Genomic DNA, 20,371 nt, shown 5'->3' on the forward strand with positions numbered 1-20,371 from the left:
GTGGTGCATCTGCGTTCGAGGCTTAGCCAATTTTCACAGCCTCAGATCAATCCACTGCTGGATGATACCTTTCCCCATATTATATGGGTTGCTTCACCATACTGCACCACACTGGTCAATGCGGTTTGTTTGAAGGGGTCCAGATATCACTTCCAATTCATGTTATAGTCATTCCCTGTAATCGAACTTACAGTGAGGGAAAAAAGTATTTGATCCCCTGCTGATTTTGTACGTTTGCCCACTGACAAAGAAATGATCAGTCTATAATTTTCATGGTAGGTTTATTTGAACAGTGAGAGACAGAATAACAACAACAAAAATCCAGAAAAACGCATGTCAAAAATGTTATAAATTGATTTGCATTTTAATGAGGGAAATAAGTATTTGACCCCTCTGCAAAACATGACTTAGTACTTGGTGGCAAAACCCAGGAGTGTCCCACTTTTGTAGAGGAAACCTTTACAGCAAAATCATCAAACACCCACCACCCCCACCACACTACCGTTCCCAAAGTCCGCCGAGTGGAAGGTCATGGCAACGCAAGAAAGTCGACTGATCTTTCACGAGGCCAGGACTCCCCACGCCCGTGTCTGAGGGTTCTAAGGTCAACTGTAGTTTAGATTAACAAAAATATCTGAATGCAACTGCAACTCACAAAATAACAAAATTAACCCAGAATGCACCAAATCTCGTCAGATCTTTGAAGCTCAACCGGGGAAGAGCCTGGGTTTAGTGCTTAATTTGAAGACTGTCTGGGAAAAGCAGACGTTTTATGCCTTGCGCTGCAAGTTGGCCAACAGATGTCGGTGTACGGTGACGCTTTTTATATTCTTGGTTCTTTCTGTAAAGTCACGTAGCAGGGAAACAATAAAATAATAAAAATATAAAACATCTATGCAGTTGTCGAGTGTTACCCCCCCCCCACCACCTTTCGTATGCACAGGTAATCTCCGAGTTACTCCGGTTTCCTCTCACGAGCCAAACAAGCTACAAAGGAATTGGTCGAACATCTGAACGCTGGAACTTCATGAATACAAAATCTCAGAAACAGTCAGGATTTCCTGAGTAAATGAACGGGAAAAAAATATTCTGACAGTATTATTATTATTATCACCCACGGATGCGCATGTGAATGCCGTTTTGTCAACAGCGCTGGATGCAGCAACAATACGTTCCTAACCTGAAGCTACGAAAAACCTCCCCTATGCATTAAGTGCCTGGCATGAGCAATTCACATTTTTCAGATTCCGTATTCAAAGATCGCACGTGTCCAAAACCAACGGCGCCACGTTCAAGTTGAAACCGGTTCCTTGCGAAGCCTCGGGAGGTACCGGTGGGGCGAGTGGGAGGACGTGTCTCACGGTGGGCCCCCCCCGACCCCAAACTCCCCCTTCTCTCTCCTCGCCGTCCGTCTCGATTTCCACCGCGGTTCTAGTTTCTGTACCGTGCCGCAATATCGGACCACAGCCTCTGCATGTCCTCCAGGCCCCTGGTCCAGAGCTCGCGTAGCTTCACCCAGCCGGTGCGCGCCGTTATCAGCAGGTAGTCGGCGTTCTGCGGGTATCGCAGGATCGTGTAGCGGGCCATGACCAGCGACTGGCAGAACCTGCGGGGAAAAGTAGACCATGTTGTTGTTGTCGCCGTTGCTGTCGTGACGGTTAATATCGTTTGTTATTCAAGAGGGTTTTTGCTGCCGACTTGTTGATCGGCTGGGATTTTAGCGTCCAGGAATTGCATCCATAGTTGGATCAAGTCTCGTGGTCAGCAGCAGAAGTGCCAGCAGAAGGAAAGTCGCTGTCTTCATCTTCCTCGTCTCCAGCAGCAGCAGCAGTGTGATCAGCAACATGATCGTAAACAACATCACTATGAGTGTCTTTTCTATAATCATCATCACCGTCATCAGCAGCATCCGTAAAAGTGCTGTTAGCAACATCATGGTAATCAGCATTATTATGTCTTAACTGTTACTGATCCCCCCCGTTCACCAACACACATTAACCAGCATGGTGAAGTATGGTCAACTACCGCGATGATCGACATGGCATTGGCAAGACCTTCATTCATCATTGGTCTGATGAAGAGCTTTAAATAAATAATAAAGCACGTTTCGATTTAAAGCTTTCGTGACTGCAATGATTCATCTTCTTTGGACTGTCCTACCAGACAGTCTCGTCCCTTCACCTGATGAAGGCCGCTTGTGTTGTGGCCGAAACGTCGTGAGAATATTATTGTTATTTTATCAATTTATTATTTTATTCTCATTCTACGTGACTTTACCGAAAGAACCAAAGAAAATAAAGCACTTTTTTTTTGCCGCACAATCATCGAGTTTATCGGATTCTCGCCAGACCTGGATTAATTCTCGTTACGCAACCGCCACAGGTTTTTGAAGCCAACGTTTCCCGATGCGGCCAACGGCGATCCGGGCAGACCCGACCCGAACTGCCCCGGCCCCCCTCCGCTCTTACCTGCACGCCACCAGGAAGTAAACGGCCCTCCTCTCGTCCTCGGTGAGGGCCTGCACGCTCTCGTAGCCGGCCAGGACGTGACCCCCGGCCTCCATCGCCTCGCCGCTCTCCACCATCATGTACATGATGGCTATGGCCAGGTCGTACACGTGGTAGCCGAACATCATCGAGTTGAGGTCCACAATGCCAGAGACGCGGTGCCGCGGCGCTCCCTCCGCCGACTTGGGCCCCTGCTGCTGCTGCTGCTGCTGCTCGCTTCCTGCGGCCACCTCCTGCACCAGGATGTTGTCGTCATTGAAGTCACCGTGGATTATGCCTGCGGCGAGGGGGGAAAACGTCGAATTTGATTTCGTCCGTTGTCTTTTATTGTTGACCGTCCTCCCCTCGTCGCCGTCGTCATCGTTCGTGCCCGTGACGTTTTTATTCCGGCCGCACGATTGGGGTTGCGCAAGCCGCGTGTGCGAGTCTAAGAATGGCCCCCGCAGAGTCTCAGTGAATCACCAACTTCTTCTCCTGCCTTCAAAGGCACAGAATTACAATAACCCACCAGCGTCGTACAACTCTGCACGGGGGCGAGATATGGAGCGGTGTGTAGTGGTATGCACACCGCATCACGAGCCCTTGATTCCCGGCCATGGAGAACATCACTGATATCTGAACCAGTCCTGGGATCCTACCTACATCCTCACCGACCAGCATGGTGAAGGTGGCAAAACAACCCCCATGACCCTACACAGCCTGGAAAGCCTTCGTCCAGATAGTGCATTGACAAAGGGCTGTACATTATTATTAAGAGTATATGTGTAACAAAAACTGTTGAACACAATTTAGCATGCATTGAAAAATGATTTGGTAGAAATTACAATAATGATTTATATACAGTAGCGTCTGAATGTAATAACCCTGTCATTTGATTTCACCTGTGATCAGTGTCTGTGCGAGTGTTCCCCATTACATGCATGCCTTGTAATGCATCTGTGTATGCTGGGTAAAAGTAATCACGTAAAGCACATTGCAAAGAAAATGCTTGCCACAAATGAATCACAATACCTTGCTGATCTCGTCAAGCAGCATAAACCATCATGCGAACTCGGGTGATCCTCGCAGCGGCTTTTGGCTAACCATCGAACAAACAAAGACGGTCACCGCATCGCGCGCTTTCAGATGCACTTCTGCGGCCGTCTGAAAAGCTCTTCTTTCCGATATTAGGAAGGCACTGGAGCTATGCACTTTTAAACCTAGATTGAACACTAATTTATTTTTGAACTGATTTTTTGTGTTTAGTTTGTTGTCCTTCCCCCGCACCTCCGATTAGCACGGTTGGCTACGTACGGTGCAAAAGAAGTTCAACGTACACACGTACGCGGCACCCGTCGTGGCTTCAAGGCCTCGTCGGTGGCCTGAAGCGCCCCTCGCCCCCTGAGGCATGGAGCTACGTCCCGGGTGAAGCTGCGAGGCGAGCGTACATCTGGTAAACTTGTGCAGGTTGGGTTGGATCTCCTCGCGGAACTTGGCGATGACCTCCCTGACCAGACCCTGGTTGGGGTCGCCGTCCAGAGTGAAGAGGTAGGACTCGAGCAGGTGGGTGTTTGATAGGTTCCAGATGAAATCGTCTCGTTGCAGGGAGTGCAGGAACGGGTGCTCAAACTATGCAGATGTTTAAAAACGAAGGCGGTAAGATGACAAAAAATGCAATACGAGATTAACATAGCATTGGCCAGTTGAGTACACATGTAAGTTAAAGGCAGCAAAACGTCAAGCTAGCAAAGGATAGTCTTCGTTTCAGAAAAGATGTTCTCCTTGACTTATTATTTTCTCTTCGGTTTTTTTCGGTAAAGTCACGTAGGTAAAACTATAAAATAAAAGAATAAATGAAAAAACAACTACATTTTTTTTCATTCTATCATTTTATAGTTTTACCTACGTGACTTTACCGAAAAAACCAAAGAGTATGAATCCTTGCAGTCACGAAAGCTAAAAATCTAGACTTATTATGCAGCTGAGGGTGGGGCTGCCCAAGTCCTGCGTGCGGCTGGCAAATGTTTGATTGGTATTTGTGAATAACAGGACACTTGAATGGATCTGAGAAGTAGTTTTGTGAGATCACCTTCTGTGGGCCATTCTCTAACCAGAGGTGATGCACAGAATGAGATGTTTTTTTCCATCTCATGACATGGCACCAATTAGCACAACTCATACAGCCCTTATCAAGGCACTGCCGTATTCAGTGTTGGTCATGTAGGGTGTTTGACCATACTTCGCCAAACTGGTCAGTGTAGGTTGGTGAAGGATAGAGGACAAGGGGGGGTGGGGGGGGGGGGGCAGGACTGGTTCAGATATCACTTGCCACGAATGTTAGCCGTGGCCGGAAATAAAACTCAGGTGGCCGGGTTCGTAGCGCAGTGTGCGCACAACTGCGCCACCGCTCCACCCCGACGCTTGGAATAAAATTTGGGGGGGAAACAACAAAAATACGTTGTTCATAATAAAGGTTTTTGGGTTAGATCACGTTTATTTATAAATGTGTCGTAACCCTCCACCACCCGACACGGCCAATCAGCAAAAAAAAGTGTCACGTTGACAAAAAGACAAATAATTCACTACTTTAGCCCACCGGTGTGTTGAAGAGTGAATCCACATTTACAGTTTGAGTACGACGTTTCGCTGGTAAATACATCCAGCATCATCGGGCAATTAGCCAGAATGGTAAAGCCCTCGCTTGCTCCCGGTTTTATATAGAGCAGCAGGGTGACGTCATCACTTAACTCATATCAGGTGCAGTGATTAGAGGCGGAGGGGGGGGTATTGTAATTATATAATCGATTAGTAATCAGTCATTGGTTATGATTAGTAATGAGTTGTAGATTAGTAATTCTTTAAATCAAAATGTAATGTGTATTATTTAATAATACGCTTCCAGGCCGCACTAAGCCTGTAGCTGTCAGAGCGATTAAAGTTATTCTTGTTCCTCTCAATTTCAATGGATTCTCTAATTAGTCTTTGCCAGTAATAATTAGTTTTACACACCACTGCAACATTGTCAAAATCAATTGAGTGTCCTTGTTGACAAGCATGTTCTGCCACTGCCGACAGTTGTCTTTGAGATAATTTAATATTTCTCTGATGTTCTTTTAGTCTTACGCTGATGTTACGTCCCGTCTGCCCAATGTAGCAGCTGCCACATAAACAATTAATCCGATATACACCTTCTGTTGATAGTTAGGTAATGCGTCTTTAGTGCAAGATACTAGTTTTTGAATTTTGTGTACTGTACCAAATCTTACTGTAATGTTTTGCTTTTGCAAAACACGGGCTAATTTGTCAGTTACTCCTGAGATATATGGAATTTTTATTGTTTTAACAATCTGGTCGCTTTCAGCAGTATTGCTTTGCAATCGTGATTTGGCATTTAGTGCTCTGTTAATTTGAGCATTATTGTAGCCATTCTGTCGTAGTGCGTCTTTAACGTGTTTAATCTCTCTCACTAGACTCTCACCATCTGACACTGTTTTAGCCCGATGTATGAGCATCTTGATAAGAGAGGATTTCTGAGCTGGATGATGATGTGATTCTGCATTCAGATAGGCATCAGTGTGCATTTGATTTCTGTAAACGCTGTGTTATTTTATACATCGGGCTAAAACAGTGTCAGATGGTGAGAGTCTAGTGAGAGAGATTAAACACGTTAAAGACGCACTATGACAGAATGACTACAATAATGCTCAAATTAACAGAGCACTGAATGCCAAATCAAGATCGCAAAGCAATACTGCTGAAAGCGACCAGATTGTTAAAACAATAAAAATTCCATATATCTCAGGAGTAACTGACAAATTAGCCCGTGTTTTGCAAAAGCAAAACATTACAGTAAGATTTGGTACAGTACACAAAATTCCAAAACTAGTATCTTGCACTAAAGACGCATTACCTAAATTATCAACAGAAGGTGTATATCGGATTAATTGTTTATGTGGCAGCTGCTACATTGGACAGATGAGATGTAACATCAGCGTAAGACTAAAAGAACATCAGAGAAATATTAAATTATCTCAAACACAACTGTCGGCAGTGGCAGAACATGCTTGTCAACAAGGACAGTCAAATGATTTTGACAATGTTGCAGTGGTGTGTAAAACTAATTATTACTGGCAAAGACTAATTAGAGAATCCATTGAAATTGAGAGGAACAAGAATAACTTTAATCGCTCTGACAGCTACAGGCTTAGTGCGGCCTGGAAGCGTATTATTAAATAATACACATTACATTTTGATTTAAAGAATTACTAATCTACAACTCATTACTAATCATAACCAATGACTGATTACTAATCGATTATATAATTACAATACCCCCCCCTCCGCCTCTAATCACTGCACCTGATATGAGTTAAGTGATGACGTCACCCTGCTGCTCTATATAAAACCGGGAGCAAGCGAGGGCTTTACCATTCTGGCGAATTGCCCGATGATGCTGGATGTATTTACCAGCGAAACGTCGTGCTCAAACTGTAAATGTGGATTCACTCTTCAACACACCGGTGGGCTAAAGTAGTGAATTATTTGTCTTTTTGTCAACGTGACACTTTTTTTGCTGATTGGCCGTGTCGGGTGGTGGAGGGTTACGACACATTTATAAATAAACGCGATCTAACCCAAAAACCTTTATTATGAATAATATTGGTCGCGAAAGCCTACATGTTAAACTGACTAACTTCTATGGGGAGGATACTTTTCTTAAAACCAGAAAATTGGAGAAGCTCCGCATTAAGCGGATGAAATTGATATCTTCACTGGCGTTCCTCAAAAGGTGCAGAGATTCAAAGGTAATACCAAACGCAGTTAAAATAACACATCACATAAAGTCTTCTAAAGCTAACCAAATACTACACAAAGCTAGCGAATTATTATTAATAGAGAGAATACAGCACAATAGGAGTGAATTATCTTACTTTTCGGAATCGCTAAAGCAGTTACACTTAGATATAAGCAATAGTGTATCTATGCATTATTGGAATATAATCGATAACATAACACAACAATCGGCTCATAATGTGTTTAAACTAACAAAAACTAACCAAATTAATACATTTTCTAGACTACATAATAAACAAATCCCTACTGAAAACCAAAAATTTAAAAACAAAACCGTACTGAACTTGACTAACACTGTATTAACCGGTGACATGGTCTCTATCCTTTCTAAAGGCCTTAACTTTGCCATTACCCCACACACAATTCCAGTGGATGAGATAATTGCTGAGGTAGAATCAGCAGTTAGACTCCTTCCACATAATGAGGCAGAGATGACTAGACATGAGATTGCTAATATAATTGAGAATAGCAAAGTTCCAAAAGTAAATATTAGCTCTAACGAGGCAAAAGCCTTAAGAGAGCTGCGTGTAAACAAGGATATCCAAATCCTAGCAGCTGATAAAGGCCGCACTACTGTAGTGATGTCACGAGCCGATTATGATAATAAAATTAGAAATTTACTAGAGGAAAGTACCTACATTAAAATTAAACGAGATCCAACTAATACTTTAGAACGTAAGACCACTGCAATAATTGCAAATTCATTAATCCCTAAAAATGAGCAATACCAAATTAAGCCAAGGGCCTCAAAACCACCTAGAATCTATGGGCTACCAAAGATTCATAAAATCGGCATCCCATTACGACCCATAGTCAGTACAATTGGCTCTGCCACATATCAATTAGCAAAATATATAACCCAACAAATACAGCCCTACATCGGTAGGACATCTTCATTCATAAAAAAAAAAATCAGAACATCTTGTGAATGTGCTTAAAGATATTAAACTTACTCCTGATGATATTCTGGTAAGTTTTGATGTGATTTCTCTATTCACTAAGGTTCCAGTGGACGAATCGCTTAAATTACTTGATACACTAGTAAAGAATACCGGTTTACCAAAAGATATTCCGAAACTTGCTGGCCATTGTTTAAATAACACTTACTTCTTATGGAGAGGGAATTTCTTTAAACAAAAGGAATGAGCAGCAATGGGTTCTTCTTTATCCCCTGCTACAGCAAATTTGTACATGGAAAACTTTGAAATAAGAGCACTTGCCTCGAGCACATTAAAACCATCCTTTTGGTTTAGATATGTGGGTGACACTTTGGTTGTCTGGCCACATGCTAAAGATACACTGAATGATTTTCTAAATCATCTCAATGCACAAAACCCGGCCATCCAATTCACCATGGAAATGGAGGTGAATAACACACTCCCATTCCTAGATATTTTGCTTGGACATGGCCTAAACGGTAAAATAACACACAGCGTTTACAGAAAGCAAACGCACACTGATACCTATCTGAATGCAGAATCACATCATCATCCAGCTCAGAAATCCTCTCTTATCAAGACGCTCATACATCGGGCTAAAACAGTGTCAGATGGTGAGAGTCTAGTGAGAGAGGTTAACCACGTTAAAGACGCACTACGACAGAATGGCTACAATAATGCTCAAATTAACAGAGCACTGAATGCCAAATCACGATTGCAAAGCAATACTGCTGAAAGCGACCAGATTGTTAAAACAATAAAAATTCCATATATCTCGGGAGTAACTGACAAATTAGCCCGTGTTTTGCAAAAGCAAGATTTGGTACAGTACACAAAATAAAAAAAACTAGCATCTGGGACTAAAGACGCATTACCTAAATTATCAACAGAAGGTGTATATCGGATTCATTGTTTATGTGGCAGCTGCTACATTGGACAGACGGGACGTAACATCAGCGTAAGACTAAAAGAACATCAGAGAAATATTAAATTATCTCAAACACAACTGTCGGCAGTGGCAGAACATGCTTGTCAACAAGGACACTGAATTGATTTTGACAACGTTGCAGTGGTGTGTAAAACTAATTATTACTGGCAAAGACTAATTTGAGAATCCATTGAAATTGAGAGGAACAAGAATAACTTTAATCGCTCTGACAGCTACAGGCTTAGTGCGGCCTGGAAGCATATTATTAAATAATACACATTACATTTTGATTGAAAGAATTACTAATCTACAACTCATTACTAATCATAACCAATGACTGATTACTAATCGATTATATAATTACAATACCCCCCCCTCCGCCTCTAATCACTGAAGCTGATATGAGTTAAGTGATGACGTCACCCTGCTGCTCTATATAAAACCGGGAGCAAGCGAGGGCTTTACCATTCTGGAGAATTGCCCGATGATGCTGGATGTAATTACCAGTGAAACGTCGTACTCAAACTGTAAATGTGGATTCACTCTTCAACACACCGGTGGGCTAAAGTAGTGAATTATTTGTCTTTTTGTCAACGTGACACTTTTTTTGCTGATTGGCCGTGTCGGGTAGTGGAGGGTTACGACACATTTATAAATAAACGCGATCTAACCCAAAAACCTTTATTATGAATAATATTGGTCTCGAAAGCCTACATGTTAAACCAAAAATACGCCGCTTGAAAACCAGCCATTCGATCACTTGGAAGGACTCTCACGTTGCTAATTATGAACAGCTGCGTACGTTCCGAGCGAGTGGGCTCGTTACGTCACATTACACTTGCTTACCGAGAGAAAAGGCTCGCCGAAACTCAAGAGTTTTTTTTTAAGATTGTCGCAGTAAGGGGTTGGGGAAACTATCGCTCCGCATTTCCCAATGAAGTAATTTGCGAGTTATTTCTTTTTTGGCTTTTTACTTTGGCGAATATTCTCATATTCTTGTTTCTTTCGGTAAAGTCACGTAGAAGGGAAACAATAAAATAAAACAAATATAAAACAATAGAATTTTCACGTTTCGACTGCAACACAAGCAATCATCATCAGGTGTGAAAACCACAGCAATAATTTTTTTTTTCAAATTTCCTTGTTGTGGTTTTCACACCTGATGACGATTGCTTGTGTTGCAGTCGAAACGTCGTGAGAATTTTATTGTTTTATATTTTTTATTATTTTATTGTTTCCCCCTCTACGTGGTGACTTTACCGAAAGCAACAAGAATATGAATCCCTGCAGTCTCACGTCACCTGTCAAGAGGCGCTCGTGCGCTCGTACCTGCTGCAGGGCTTGGTGGATGCTCGCTGCCAGCTTGCCCACCTGGTAGTACAGGCTGCCATCCGCCAGCACCCTGGACAGCAGCACGCCGGGCAGGTTCGTGAGCAGCCGCACGTTGAACTCCTTCTCTCCTTCGCCGCAGTCTGAGAATTCACAGCAGGAGTCGCCACCGAGGTCAAGAGGTCACCACGGTTAGTGAAATCTCACCGTCGCTTCCTTTTGCTGGAACATAAAAAGCTGTTCGGAAGCTGATATCGGAACCTCCAAGGTCTGGCCAAAGTGTCAACTCACCACTTTGCGCCCTGTGTTCATTACCCACGTGCTATACTACACAGGGTCTCTTATGAATTGCTCAACTGATAGCCAAGGCTACTATTCTTTTTTTAGGAAATTAAGCGACAATTTGCTGCTCAGCATTAAATGGTTAATAACAATAATGAACGTGCCAAGTCCGATATATAACACACATAAAATTCGTGTAGTCTTTAAAACGCCAATCTCTCAAGCAACTTGAATCGAGTATTTCTGTTCCCCCCCCCCCCCCCCAAAAAATAGTAAATTGGAGTGATTTTTTTCTCATGACTTTCTTTCACGGTACTATTAACGCAGAAATTAATAACACGAACGCATTCCGAAATTCGCATTCCTATATGGCCTTGTTGTCTAAACCGCTATAGCTAAATAAAGCATTTGAGAGGAATAATACCTCGCCACACCCATGCGTAAGGCATCGGCCAAAGTTGCAACGTGGCATGCAACCCTCGTGCCTTAGCGCACGCTGACCGGAACCGCGGGCAATTCGCCCAGGTTCGGGCCAGAATGGATACGTCAGCACACGAGTCTAGCTGAATTCCCTGGGTTCAGCTTGAGCAAATTACTTAGGAGCAGGGTGAATGGGGGCCCATCTGCATCAGGAGGCGACTTTTATCGCTCGTTCCATCACGTAAATATAAGGGTCAGCGGCTTTCCGTGATCTACGCATTCCAAACACGGCGTTGGGCGGTGATGTCAGCTCACGCGATGAACCCCGAGCCTGGGTTTAAAGGAGCGCTGCTAGCCCAGGCATTGTAATCAGAATATGTACTTTTACTGGAGGAATCTGATGAGCTATGAAGCACTTTGCTTTACAAATGTTTAGCAGCCCAGTGTTGTCCCAACTACAGCCCGTGGACCAAGCCCGAACCACCAAAATTAATTCATTCTGGTCTACAGGACAACTATCCCGCCACGCCTTACAGGAACTAATTAAGTACATGTCTCAGTCAGCAATACTCACTTGAAATTACACACGACAACCGTCGCCCCCACGCCCGCCCCCCAACTGAAAAGTTTGACAAGACCCTCCCGATATTCAGTGAGGCTCTGCTGTGAAAACAAGTGTAACGATGATGATTACAATAATAATAATATTAATAGAAGTGATGCGATGCAGGAGGTCGAAGTGGGTGTGGGGGAGAGATAAGCTCTGTATCGACATGTTTGCATTTCTCTAAATCTCTCCTCTTGCGGATAGATCTTTCTCCTATCTCTTCCATATAAATATCATATTTCTGATTAAATCTCTCTCTGAATGAGTTAAATGATGACATGACCCTGCTGCTCTATTTAAGACCAGGAGCAAGTGAGGGCTTCACCATTCTGGCAAATTGCCTGATGATGCTGGATGTAATTACCAGCGAAACGTCGTATTCAAATATTGTAAATGTTGTGGATTCACTCTTCATCACACCGGTGGGCTAAAGTAGTGAACTATTTTGTCTGTTGTCAACGTGACACATTTTTTTACTGTTTGGCTATGTCGGGTGGTGGAGGGTTATGACACATTTATAAATAACGCGATCTCACCCAAAAACCTTTATCATGAATAAATCTCTCTCATATCTCTACAATATATCGCTTGTGACATATCTTTCCCGTCTATGCTTGTTCATGTAATACATGGTTTTGGTTTGACGTGTTCCCCTTGTCAGCCAATCCGGAACTCGATGCAAAGAGTTTGACGTTTGCTTCTCAGGGTCTCGTGGGAAGATAAGCAGAAACAAAAATTACGATTTAGGTTTTGTAAGTATGTTGAAATTCTTTCGCACCATACGTACGTAGCCAACCGTGCTCATCGGAGGTGTGGGGAGGTGGAACACACTGTGCAGTTGGCGAATGGCGGCGTCGGTGAACTGTACAAACATTATATCTACCAACCTGCAGGTCAGTAGATGAGAAAACAGCAAGTGTGCTTCTGATCTCTCACCACAGATGTTATCGTCTCGTCCGTGTGGCTTTGCTGTGAGCAGTCATTCCAGTTTCATCCCACACACCAAACATTGTTTTTTTAATATATATGAAGAATTTACAAAATATCACAATGTGGACCTTGGGCCAGTACCAACAAGCAGTGCGTTACATCCACCAACCTCACAAAAACTAAAAAGTATGATCCTTTTACATCACTTATCGTCAGTGGAGTGCGACCCAGTATTATACCACCGCCTCATGCTCGGATATTGATCGTTGTCTTTGCAAGTATAAACCAATGCTGTGTTCGTATGATTACTATCAGCCTATGACTAAATCACCTGGAATGTGCCCTATCATAAGATCTGAAAGCTAAGCAGGTTGAGCCTGGATTAGGGCTTCTATGGGTGACAATCGTGCATTAAACAGGCATCACAGGCTGCTGCGTGGTGCTATGTTGTGGGGGCCAGAGTTCAGTTGCAGCAAAATCAATTGTACTGCACTGTACATCTATTAAACTTGATTTGTCACTTTCGTGACTGCAGGAATGACTCTTTGGTTTTTTTCAGTAAAGTCACGTAGAAATAAGAAATAATAATAAAATTACATAATAGCATACGACATTTCGATTGCAACGCAAGCAATCATCATCAGGCATAGAAGAGCTAAATTTAAGAGAGAGAGAGGAAACATAGAACCGCAGATATATATACAGACACCTAAGTAGAAGGGAGTTCACACAGAGACACAAAGAGAGACACAACGTACGGAGCACAGAGAGATAGGGTCTCTGTGCCGAGGCCTTAGCATGTAGGGGGAGACAAAGGGAGATGGAGACGCACATCAAGTAGAACAAGATTTAGTATTATGTACATCTCTTCTCCAATGTCTCTGCTCCCGGGACCCACGCAGGCGCAGCTCACCGATGCTCTCGAGCGACATGATCTTCCCGCTGACGTTGTCCACCACCTCCTGCATGGGGAAGCCCCTCTCCCGCAGGAACCTCATCATAGCCATCTGCACCTCGAGCATCTGCGGCCGCTGGCTGTCCCACGTGTTGGTGACCTTGAGCACGAACTGGCGACCGTCGCGCGCCAGCACGCGGTAGTTCTGGTCGACGTAGCTCGCCAGCGGGCTCACCCCCGCCACGCTCACCCCGTAGAGGCGCTCCACCAGCTCCGCCGCGCGGGACTCGCTGAGGCACGGCTTCTCGTGCTCGCGGCCATCGTCCTGCGGCGCGGCTTGCATCGTCTTCAACGGACAAAACGAGGGCAATCAAAAAGCTTTTGGGTTTTGCGAGTGCACGTTGGCGTTCGCTCCATTCGTGCAGCGCAAGGCGCCTCCGATGAGCACGGTTGGCTACGTACGGTGCGAAACAAGCTCAGAGTACACACGAGGCTACACCCTGGAGGCGCTACGCTTCACGGACAGCCCACAGTAGTTGTCGCATTTACAGAGTTGTGCCGACACACGTGGCATACTACTTATTTAAATTACATCTCCGAGATCTTTAGCATCCGACTGTGAAGCAGACAGTGCGCAATATTTACAGTTCATACACCCACAGCGTTAACCGGGGCGGTCGTGGGACTCGTACCACAAACATCTGCAACGCGCTACCGCTCGGCCATGAAGTCAATCGATCGATAAGCGATCAATAAACACGTCTCTTTGCTCGCATTACATTTAATAGCAACACATTTCACCGAACAGAAAAGCACCACTTAAACATGTCAGATAAGATTCGTAATAACAGAGAATTCTCCTTGTGTATTTCAGTGGAAATACAGCCAGTGCCTGATAAAGTAGCATTACTGTAACTGGAATTTTAACAAGAACCGTGGGTTTATGCAGCATTGGGGAGCTGCAGCTATGGCCCGAGTAAACACCTTGTCCCTTAAGCACGAAATCACGTGTTCAAATTCCACTGGATGTGTAATTGTGTGAATAATAATCAGGGCTTAATCTGTCACTGAATATTTTCCGGGTCGCTGGTGCGGAGTGGAGTGGGCAGCACAGCCCCGGTAGCCACGGCGATAGCGAAAGGTACACACTGGACGTGGTGTGCCGGGTGTCAGCAGATTTTTCAGAGTCGCTGACACAGAGCAGCCCTGGCCGAAATTATCTCCATACATATGTAAAAGGCAAAGTTGTGATTATGTGTGTCTATTCAAAATGTTTAGCGTACTTTCCGACATGCAACAAACTTGAAATTTGCCATGTGGGTACTTTCCAGACTGTACACCACGCAAAAATTATTAAAATACACTTTTGTGTTTTTTTCTGGGGGGAGGAGGGGGGGAGCTCAATAATGCATTTTTTTTGCACGGCAAGTGAGCTGTGACGTCAAATCTGTCACGTGACCCACGCATGTGGAAGCTTAACGCATTGTAGTGTAGCGGTTAGCGCACTGCGCTACGAACCCGGCAACCCGAGTTCAATTCTCGCTCACGGCCACCACCGGTGACGATCGACTCAGCCTCAAATGAGTAATTGCTGTGGTGTGTGAACATCGCCACTGGGGACACAAAGGCGGCCGGGCGTGGTGCTGTCACCCACCCCTTCGTCTGTATAGATAAAAGGGAAATTTGTGAATATGTGTGTCTGTTCGAAATGTTTAGCATACTTCCCGACATGCAACAAACTTGAAATTTGCCATGTGGGTAGCTTCCAGACTGTAAACAATGCAAAAAGTATAAAATATACTCTTTGGTTCTATTGGGTAAAGTCACGTAGGTGAAAATAAAATAACAAAAAATCACGACGTTTCGGCCACAACACAAGCGGCCTTCATCAGGTGAAGGGACGAGACTGTCTGGAGGACAGCGCTGGAGTGAGAGAAGCCACGCTCAGATCACGACCTTTAAGCTGTGTGAGAAGAAAAACACAAAGCGCCTTGACAAAGGAATTAGCATATAATTTAGCATTGAAATGGCTCATTGAAATAGCTAAGTTAAAGTATACACATCCACAGAGGTACCCCTTGGCAAAGGAATTAGAATAGAATTTAGCATTGAAATAGCTGAGTGATTAGCTTGTAACTGGTCACAGAAATAGCTATGTTAAAGTCAGAGCATATTTCACGTAAACAAAACGTGCCAATTAGTTACTGCTTCAGCACACTGGTGTATTGGATAGTAAACCCAGAACATTTACCATTAGAGTATGACGTTTCACTGATTATTACAACCAGCTTCATCAGGCGATTTGCCATAATTGTGAAGAAGTATTCCTGTTTCCGTCTTTGAAGTCAACTCAGCCTTAAATGAGTACTTGGTGCAGGGTGTGAACATCGCCACTTGGGAGACAAATGCGGCCGGGCGTGGTGTTTGGCCACCCACCCCATCGTGTGCTGGGCCGGCCTTCATAGGTGTTGGCTCCCAGCCATTGCCCCGAGTCTGTTAAGGCTATACGGGGGTCTTTGTCTTTGTGTGTATGAGATGCATGCGAGTGTGTGTGTGTGTATGAGATGTGTGTGTGTATATGAGATGTGTGTGTGTATATGAGATGTGTGTGTATGAGATGCATGTGTGTATGAGATGTGTGTGTGTGTATGAGATGTGTGTGTATGAGATGTGTGTGTGTATGAGGTGTGTGTGTATGAGATGTGTGTATATGAGATGTGTGTGTGTATGAGGTGTGTGTGTATGAGATGTGTGTGTGTATGAGATGTGTGTGTATGAGATGTGTGTGTATGAGATGTGTGTGTGTATGAGATGTGTGTGTATGAGATGCACTGCTGTATAATAATGTACTACTCACTACTGAGTACACAGTCCCCACTGTGTTCACAGCTACCACCCCAACGCACGCATAAACTCAACTCAGTCATTAAAAATGTTAAGTTATGTTTAGCAAACAATAGTCATTGCAACGTTATACTTGAATCTAATAAAAAGTTTAAGGCACTGCTGTATAATAATGTACTTGTCACTACTAACCACACAGTACCCACTGTGTTCACAGCTACCACCCCAACGCACACAAACTCAACACACACACACAGTGCGCTAACCACTGCACCACCGCTCCCCACACACACACAGTGCGCTAACCACTGCACCACCGCTCCCCACGTCCACCACAACCTGGCACCCGATGATGTATCGATCGGCTCGGCTCACCGTGGTTGCTGCGCCAAGTCACCTGCAGTGAAAATCGATTTAAATTTCGATTAACTATACTCGCGCCGATTCCTAATGGGATAACATTAGGAATCCATTATAGTAGAGTTACGGATGTATGAGTCGATTTCCATTGGGATAACATGGGAATCGATTTATTTGTGGCTTAGGCTAATAAATCGATTTGCATTGGGATAACATGGGAATCAACAGTGGTCTAAAATGAACCTTCATTAATCGATTCCTCCTGTGTAGACGTGGGAATCGACCACGTTAGACGATCACGTGTGTGGGCGTGGTCTCTCAACGTCAATCAACCAGGTAGGGCGTTGACTGGTGGAGAGTTTGGGATCTGATTGATTGATTGATTGCTTCTGTGGACAGGTGTCTTTTATACAGGTAACGAGCTGAGATTAGGAGCACTCCCTCTAAGAGTGTGCTCCTAATCTCAGCTCGTTACCTGTATAAAAGACACCTGGGAGCCAGAAATCTTTCTGATTGAGAGGGGGTCAAATACTTATTTCCCTCATTAAAATGCAAATCAATTTATAGCATTTTTGACATGCATTTTTCTGGATTTTGTTGTTGTTATTCTATCTCTCACTGTTCAAATAAACCTACCATTAAAATTATATTTCTTAAAATTATATTTCTTTGTCAGTGGGCAAACGTACAAAATCAGCAGGGGATCAAATACTTTTTTCCCTCACTGTAAACCCCAATGATCCGATCGAAATGAGGGATTTTGATCGGATCATTGGGGGGCCACGTGTCACTACCACCCCCCCCCCCCCCAAACAGTCATGAGCAGCACCTCCCCACACGCCCTGCCACCGAGAAAAATGTTTCACGTACGAGAGTGAAACTGATATTTTCATTCTCAGCTGGAATTTAGCCAAATGCAATACGCTTGAGAAACCTGGTTTAAAATCACAAGCAAGTTGCCTGAATTTCAAACCCATGGTCTCAGCGGTACAGCTCGGTGCTCTTGACAGGCTGAGCCAACCGGTCACTTCATCGCAAGCAACCGGAAGCATCAAGGTTGTCAATGCCGTGTGCGTCGTCCTAATGGGGAGCGGCAGTGTGGTGGCTTGCAACGCTGTGTTGCGAACCCAGTGAACAGAGTTCAATTCCTCCCCACTCACGACCAATAATGGTGCCGAATATTTAAACCGCTTTCCATGGGTCGGCATGGCTTTAAATGAGTACCTGGTGCAGTGTGATCGTGGTGGTGGTTGTGATGGTGGTGATGATCATGGTTGTGATGATGGTGGTGGTGATGGTGTCTCTATGGGTCTCTGTGAGTCCCTGAGCCTCTATGGGTGTCTACGAGTCTCAGTTACTCTGGGTCTATATGGGTCTCCATGAGTCTCTACGGGTCTGTACGGGTCTCTGTGTGTCCCTGTGGGTCTCTATGAGTCTCTGTGTCTGTTGGTCTCTGTGTATCTCAGTGTGTATCTGTGGGTGTCTCTGGGTCTCTGTGTGTCTCTGTCGGTCTCTCTGAGTCTCTGTGGGTCTCTGTGTGTCTCTGTCAGTCTCTATGTGTCCCTGTGGGTCTCTGTGGGTCTCTGGTGGCCGGGCCTGCTGTTGGCCACCCACTGCTCGTGTGCTGTGCCAGCCTTCATAGACGCTGTTACTCGCCAACAGCAATTGCCTCAACAGTCTGTTATTTCAAGTTTCATTTCAAGTTTTCATGTATTAGGTATAGCCCTGTGACATGGGAATCAATAGTGGTCACCCACCTAAGTTCATTATAAATGTCAGAGCATTTTACGCATTAGTTCGCTATCACGACATACAGTACCCTGGTGTCTACAAACTAAGTTGCCTCTGTGGTAGTAGTTACATTGGAGAAACCAAACGCCATGTCTCGGACCGCATTCGTGAACACAAAGCAGACCTTAAACACGGTAGGACCAACACCTCGGCCATGGCAGATCACTGTTATAATTCAGTAGGCTCACATGACATTGACTTCTCCAAGACAGAGGTTCTTTGCAATCCATCTGGCTACCATGAGAGATTTGTTCATGAGGCTATCCACATATACAAACACAGAAACAATTTCAACCGAGAAAATGGACTCTGGCTTAGCAATCATTGGAAGGATTTGATAAACCATTTCAGGTCTTAATTGATTGTTCACGCTTACTGTGGCTTTCAGACAGCATAAATTAATTTTTCGTCTCCCCCCTCCTCTTTTCAGAACATAGATGGACTCTTGATTTAAAGCTTTCGTGACTGCAGTAATTCATATTCTTAGCTCTTTCGGTAAAGTCACGTTGAAGGGAAACAATAAAACAATAAAATATATATAAAACACAATATATATTTTATTATTTTATTGTTTCCCTTCAACGTGACTTTACCGAAAGAGCTAAGAATATGAATTACTGCAGTAACGAAAGCTTTAAATCAAAACATCAACAGGCTGATGTGCCACATCTCCTCCTTCAAGAAGTCTCACAGCCCTGCGATGTTGTGTCCACACAACCCAAACTACGGAGTGCCTGGTGGTAAACCGCTGTGCTGTAGCCTGCGCCCCTCCAGTGGAGGAGGAACAGTAAAACCTCGCTGATGCTCTCCTGAAGCACTCCTGTTGCGCAACAATCATTGAGACTAGTTGCACGTGCATCGATTGTAAAACCCCGTTCCGTTTCAGGAAGTGGGGACAGTTGGTGCCGTGTGCTCGTTTCACGTCGGGGTGCCACTAAAGGCGCCAGTCCCACCCCTGAGTGATCGGTTACGCGACGCTCTTTTGCACGAATAATCAATCTCTTGCAATTTTATTTAATTATTTAAATCTTCCGTGACTGCAGCGATTCATATTCTTTGTTCTTTCGGTAAAGTCACCACGTAGAAGGGAAACAATAATATAAATAAAAAATATAAAACAATAAAATTCTTACGACGTTTCGACCGCAACACAAGCAATCACCGTCAGGTGTGAAAACCACAGCAAGAACATTTAACTCGTAATCTCGTAGCCACGTACATGTTAATATAGCCTGATGATGTCACTTCCCTCTTAATGTCGCTTGATGATGTCACTTTCGACTTAATGTCGCCTGATGATGTCACTTCCCTCTTAATGTCGCCTGATGATGTCACTTCCCTCATAATGTCACCTGAAGATGTCACTTCCCTCTTAATATCGCTTGATGATGTCACTTCCCTTTTAATGTCGCCTGATGATGTCACTTCCCTCTTAATGTCGCCTGATGATGTCACTTCCCTCTTAATGTGGCCTGATGATGTCACTTCCCTCTTAATGTCGCCTGATGATGTCACTTCCTTTTTAATGTCGCCTGATGATGTCACTTCCCTTTTAATGTCGCCTGATGATGTCACTTCCCTTTTAATGTCGCCTGATGATGTCACTTCCCTCTTAATGTCGCCTGATGATGTCACTTCCCTCTTAATGTCGCCTGATGATGTCACTTCCCTCTTAATGTTGCCTGATGATGTCACTTTCCTCTTAAT

At 44.2% G+C, this 20,371-nt stretch overlaps 1 protein-coding gene across 1 annotated transcript; it reads right to left on the bottom strand.

Moving 5' to 3' along the window:
- Positions 1 to 245: 245 nt before the first annotated feature.
- LOC142912075 (hydroxylysine kinase-like) lies at positions 246 to 14,075 on the bottom strand. The gene is made up of 5 exons (XM_076060370.1): positions 13,688 to 14,075; positions 10,536 to 10,678; positions 3,935 to 4,115; positions 2,469 to 2,784; positions 246 to 1,606 (listed from the first exon to the last, which is right to left on the bottom strand). The coding sequence occupies exons 1-5, from the start codon at positions 14,010 to 14,012 to the stop codon at positions 1,432 to 1,434; spliced, it is 1,140 nt and encodes a 379-aa protein (XP_075916485.1). The 5' UTR covers positions 14,013 to 14,075; the 3' UTR covers positions 246 to 1,431.
- Between the last annotated feature and the right edge of the window lie 6,296 nt (positions 14,076 to 20,371).

The sequence above is a fragment of the Petromyzon marinus genome, unplaced genomic scaffold (genome assembly GCF_048934315.1).
Source record: "Petromyzon marinus isolate PM22_M1 ecotype Great Lakes invasive population unplaced genomic scaffold, UKy_Petmar_22M1.pri1.0 PM_G_Scaffold_189, whole genome shotgun sequence".
Lineage (NCBI taxonomy): Eukaryota > Metazoa > Chordata > Hyperoartia > Petromyzontiformes > Petromyzontidae > Petromyzon > Petromyzon marinus.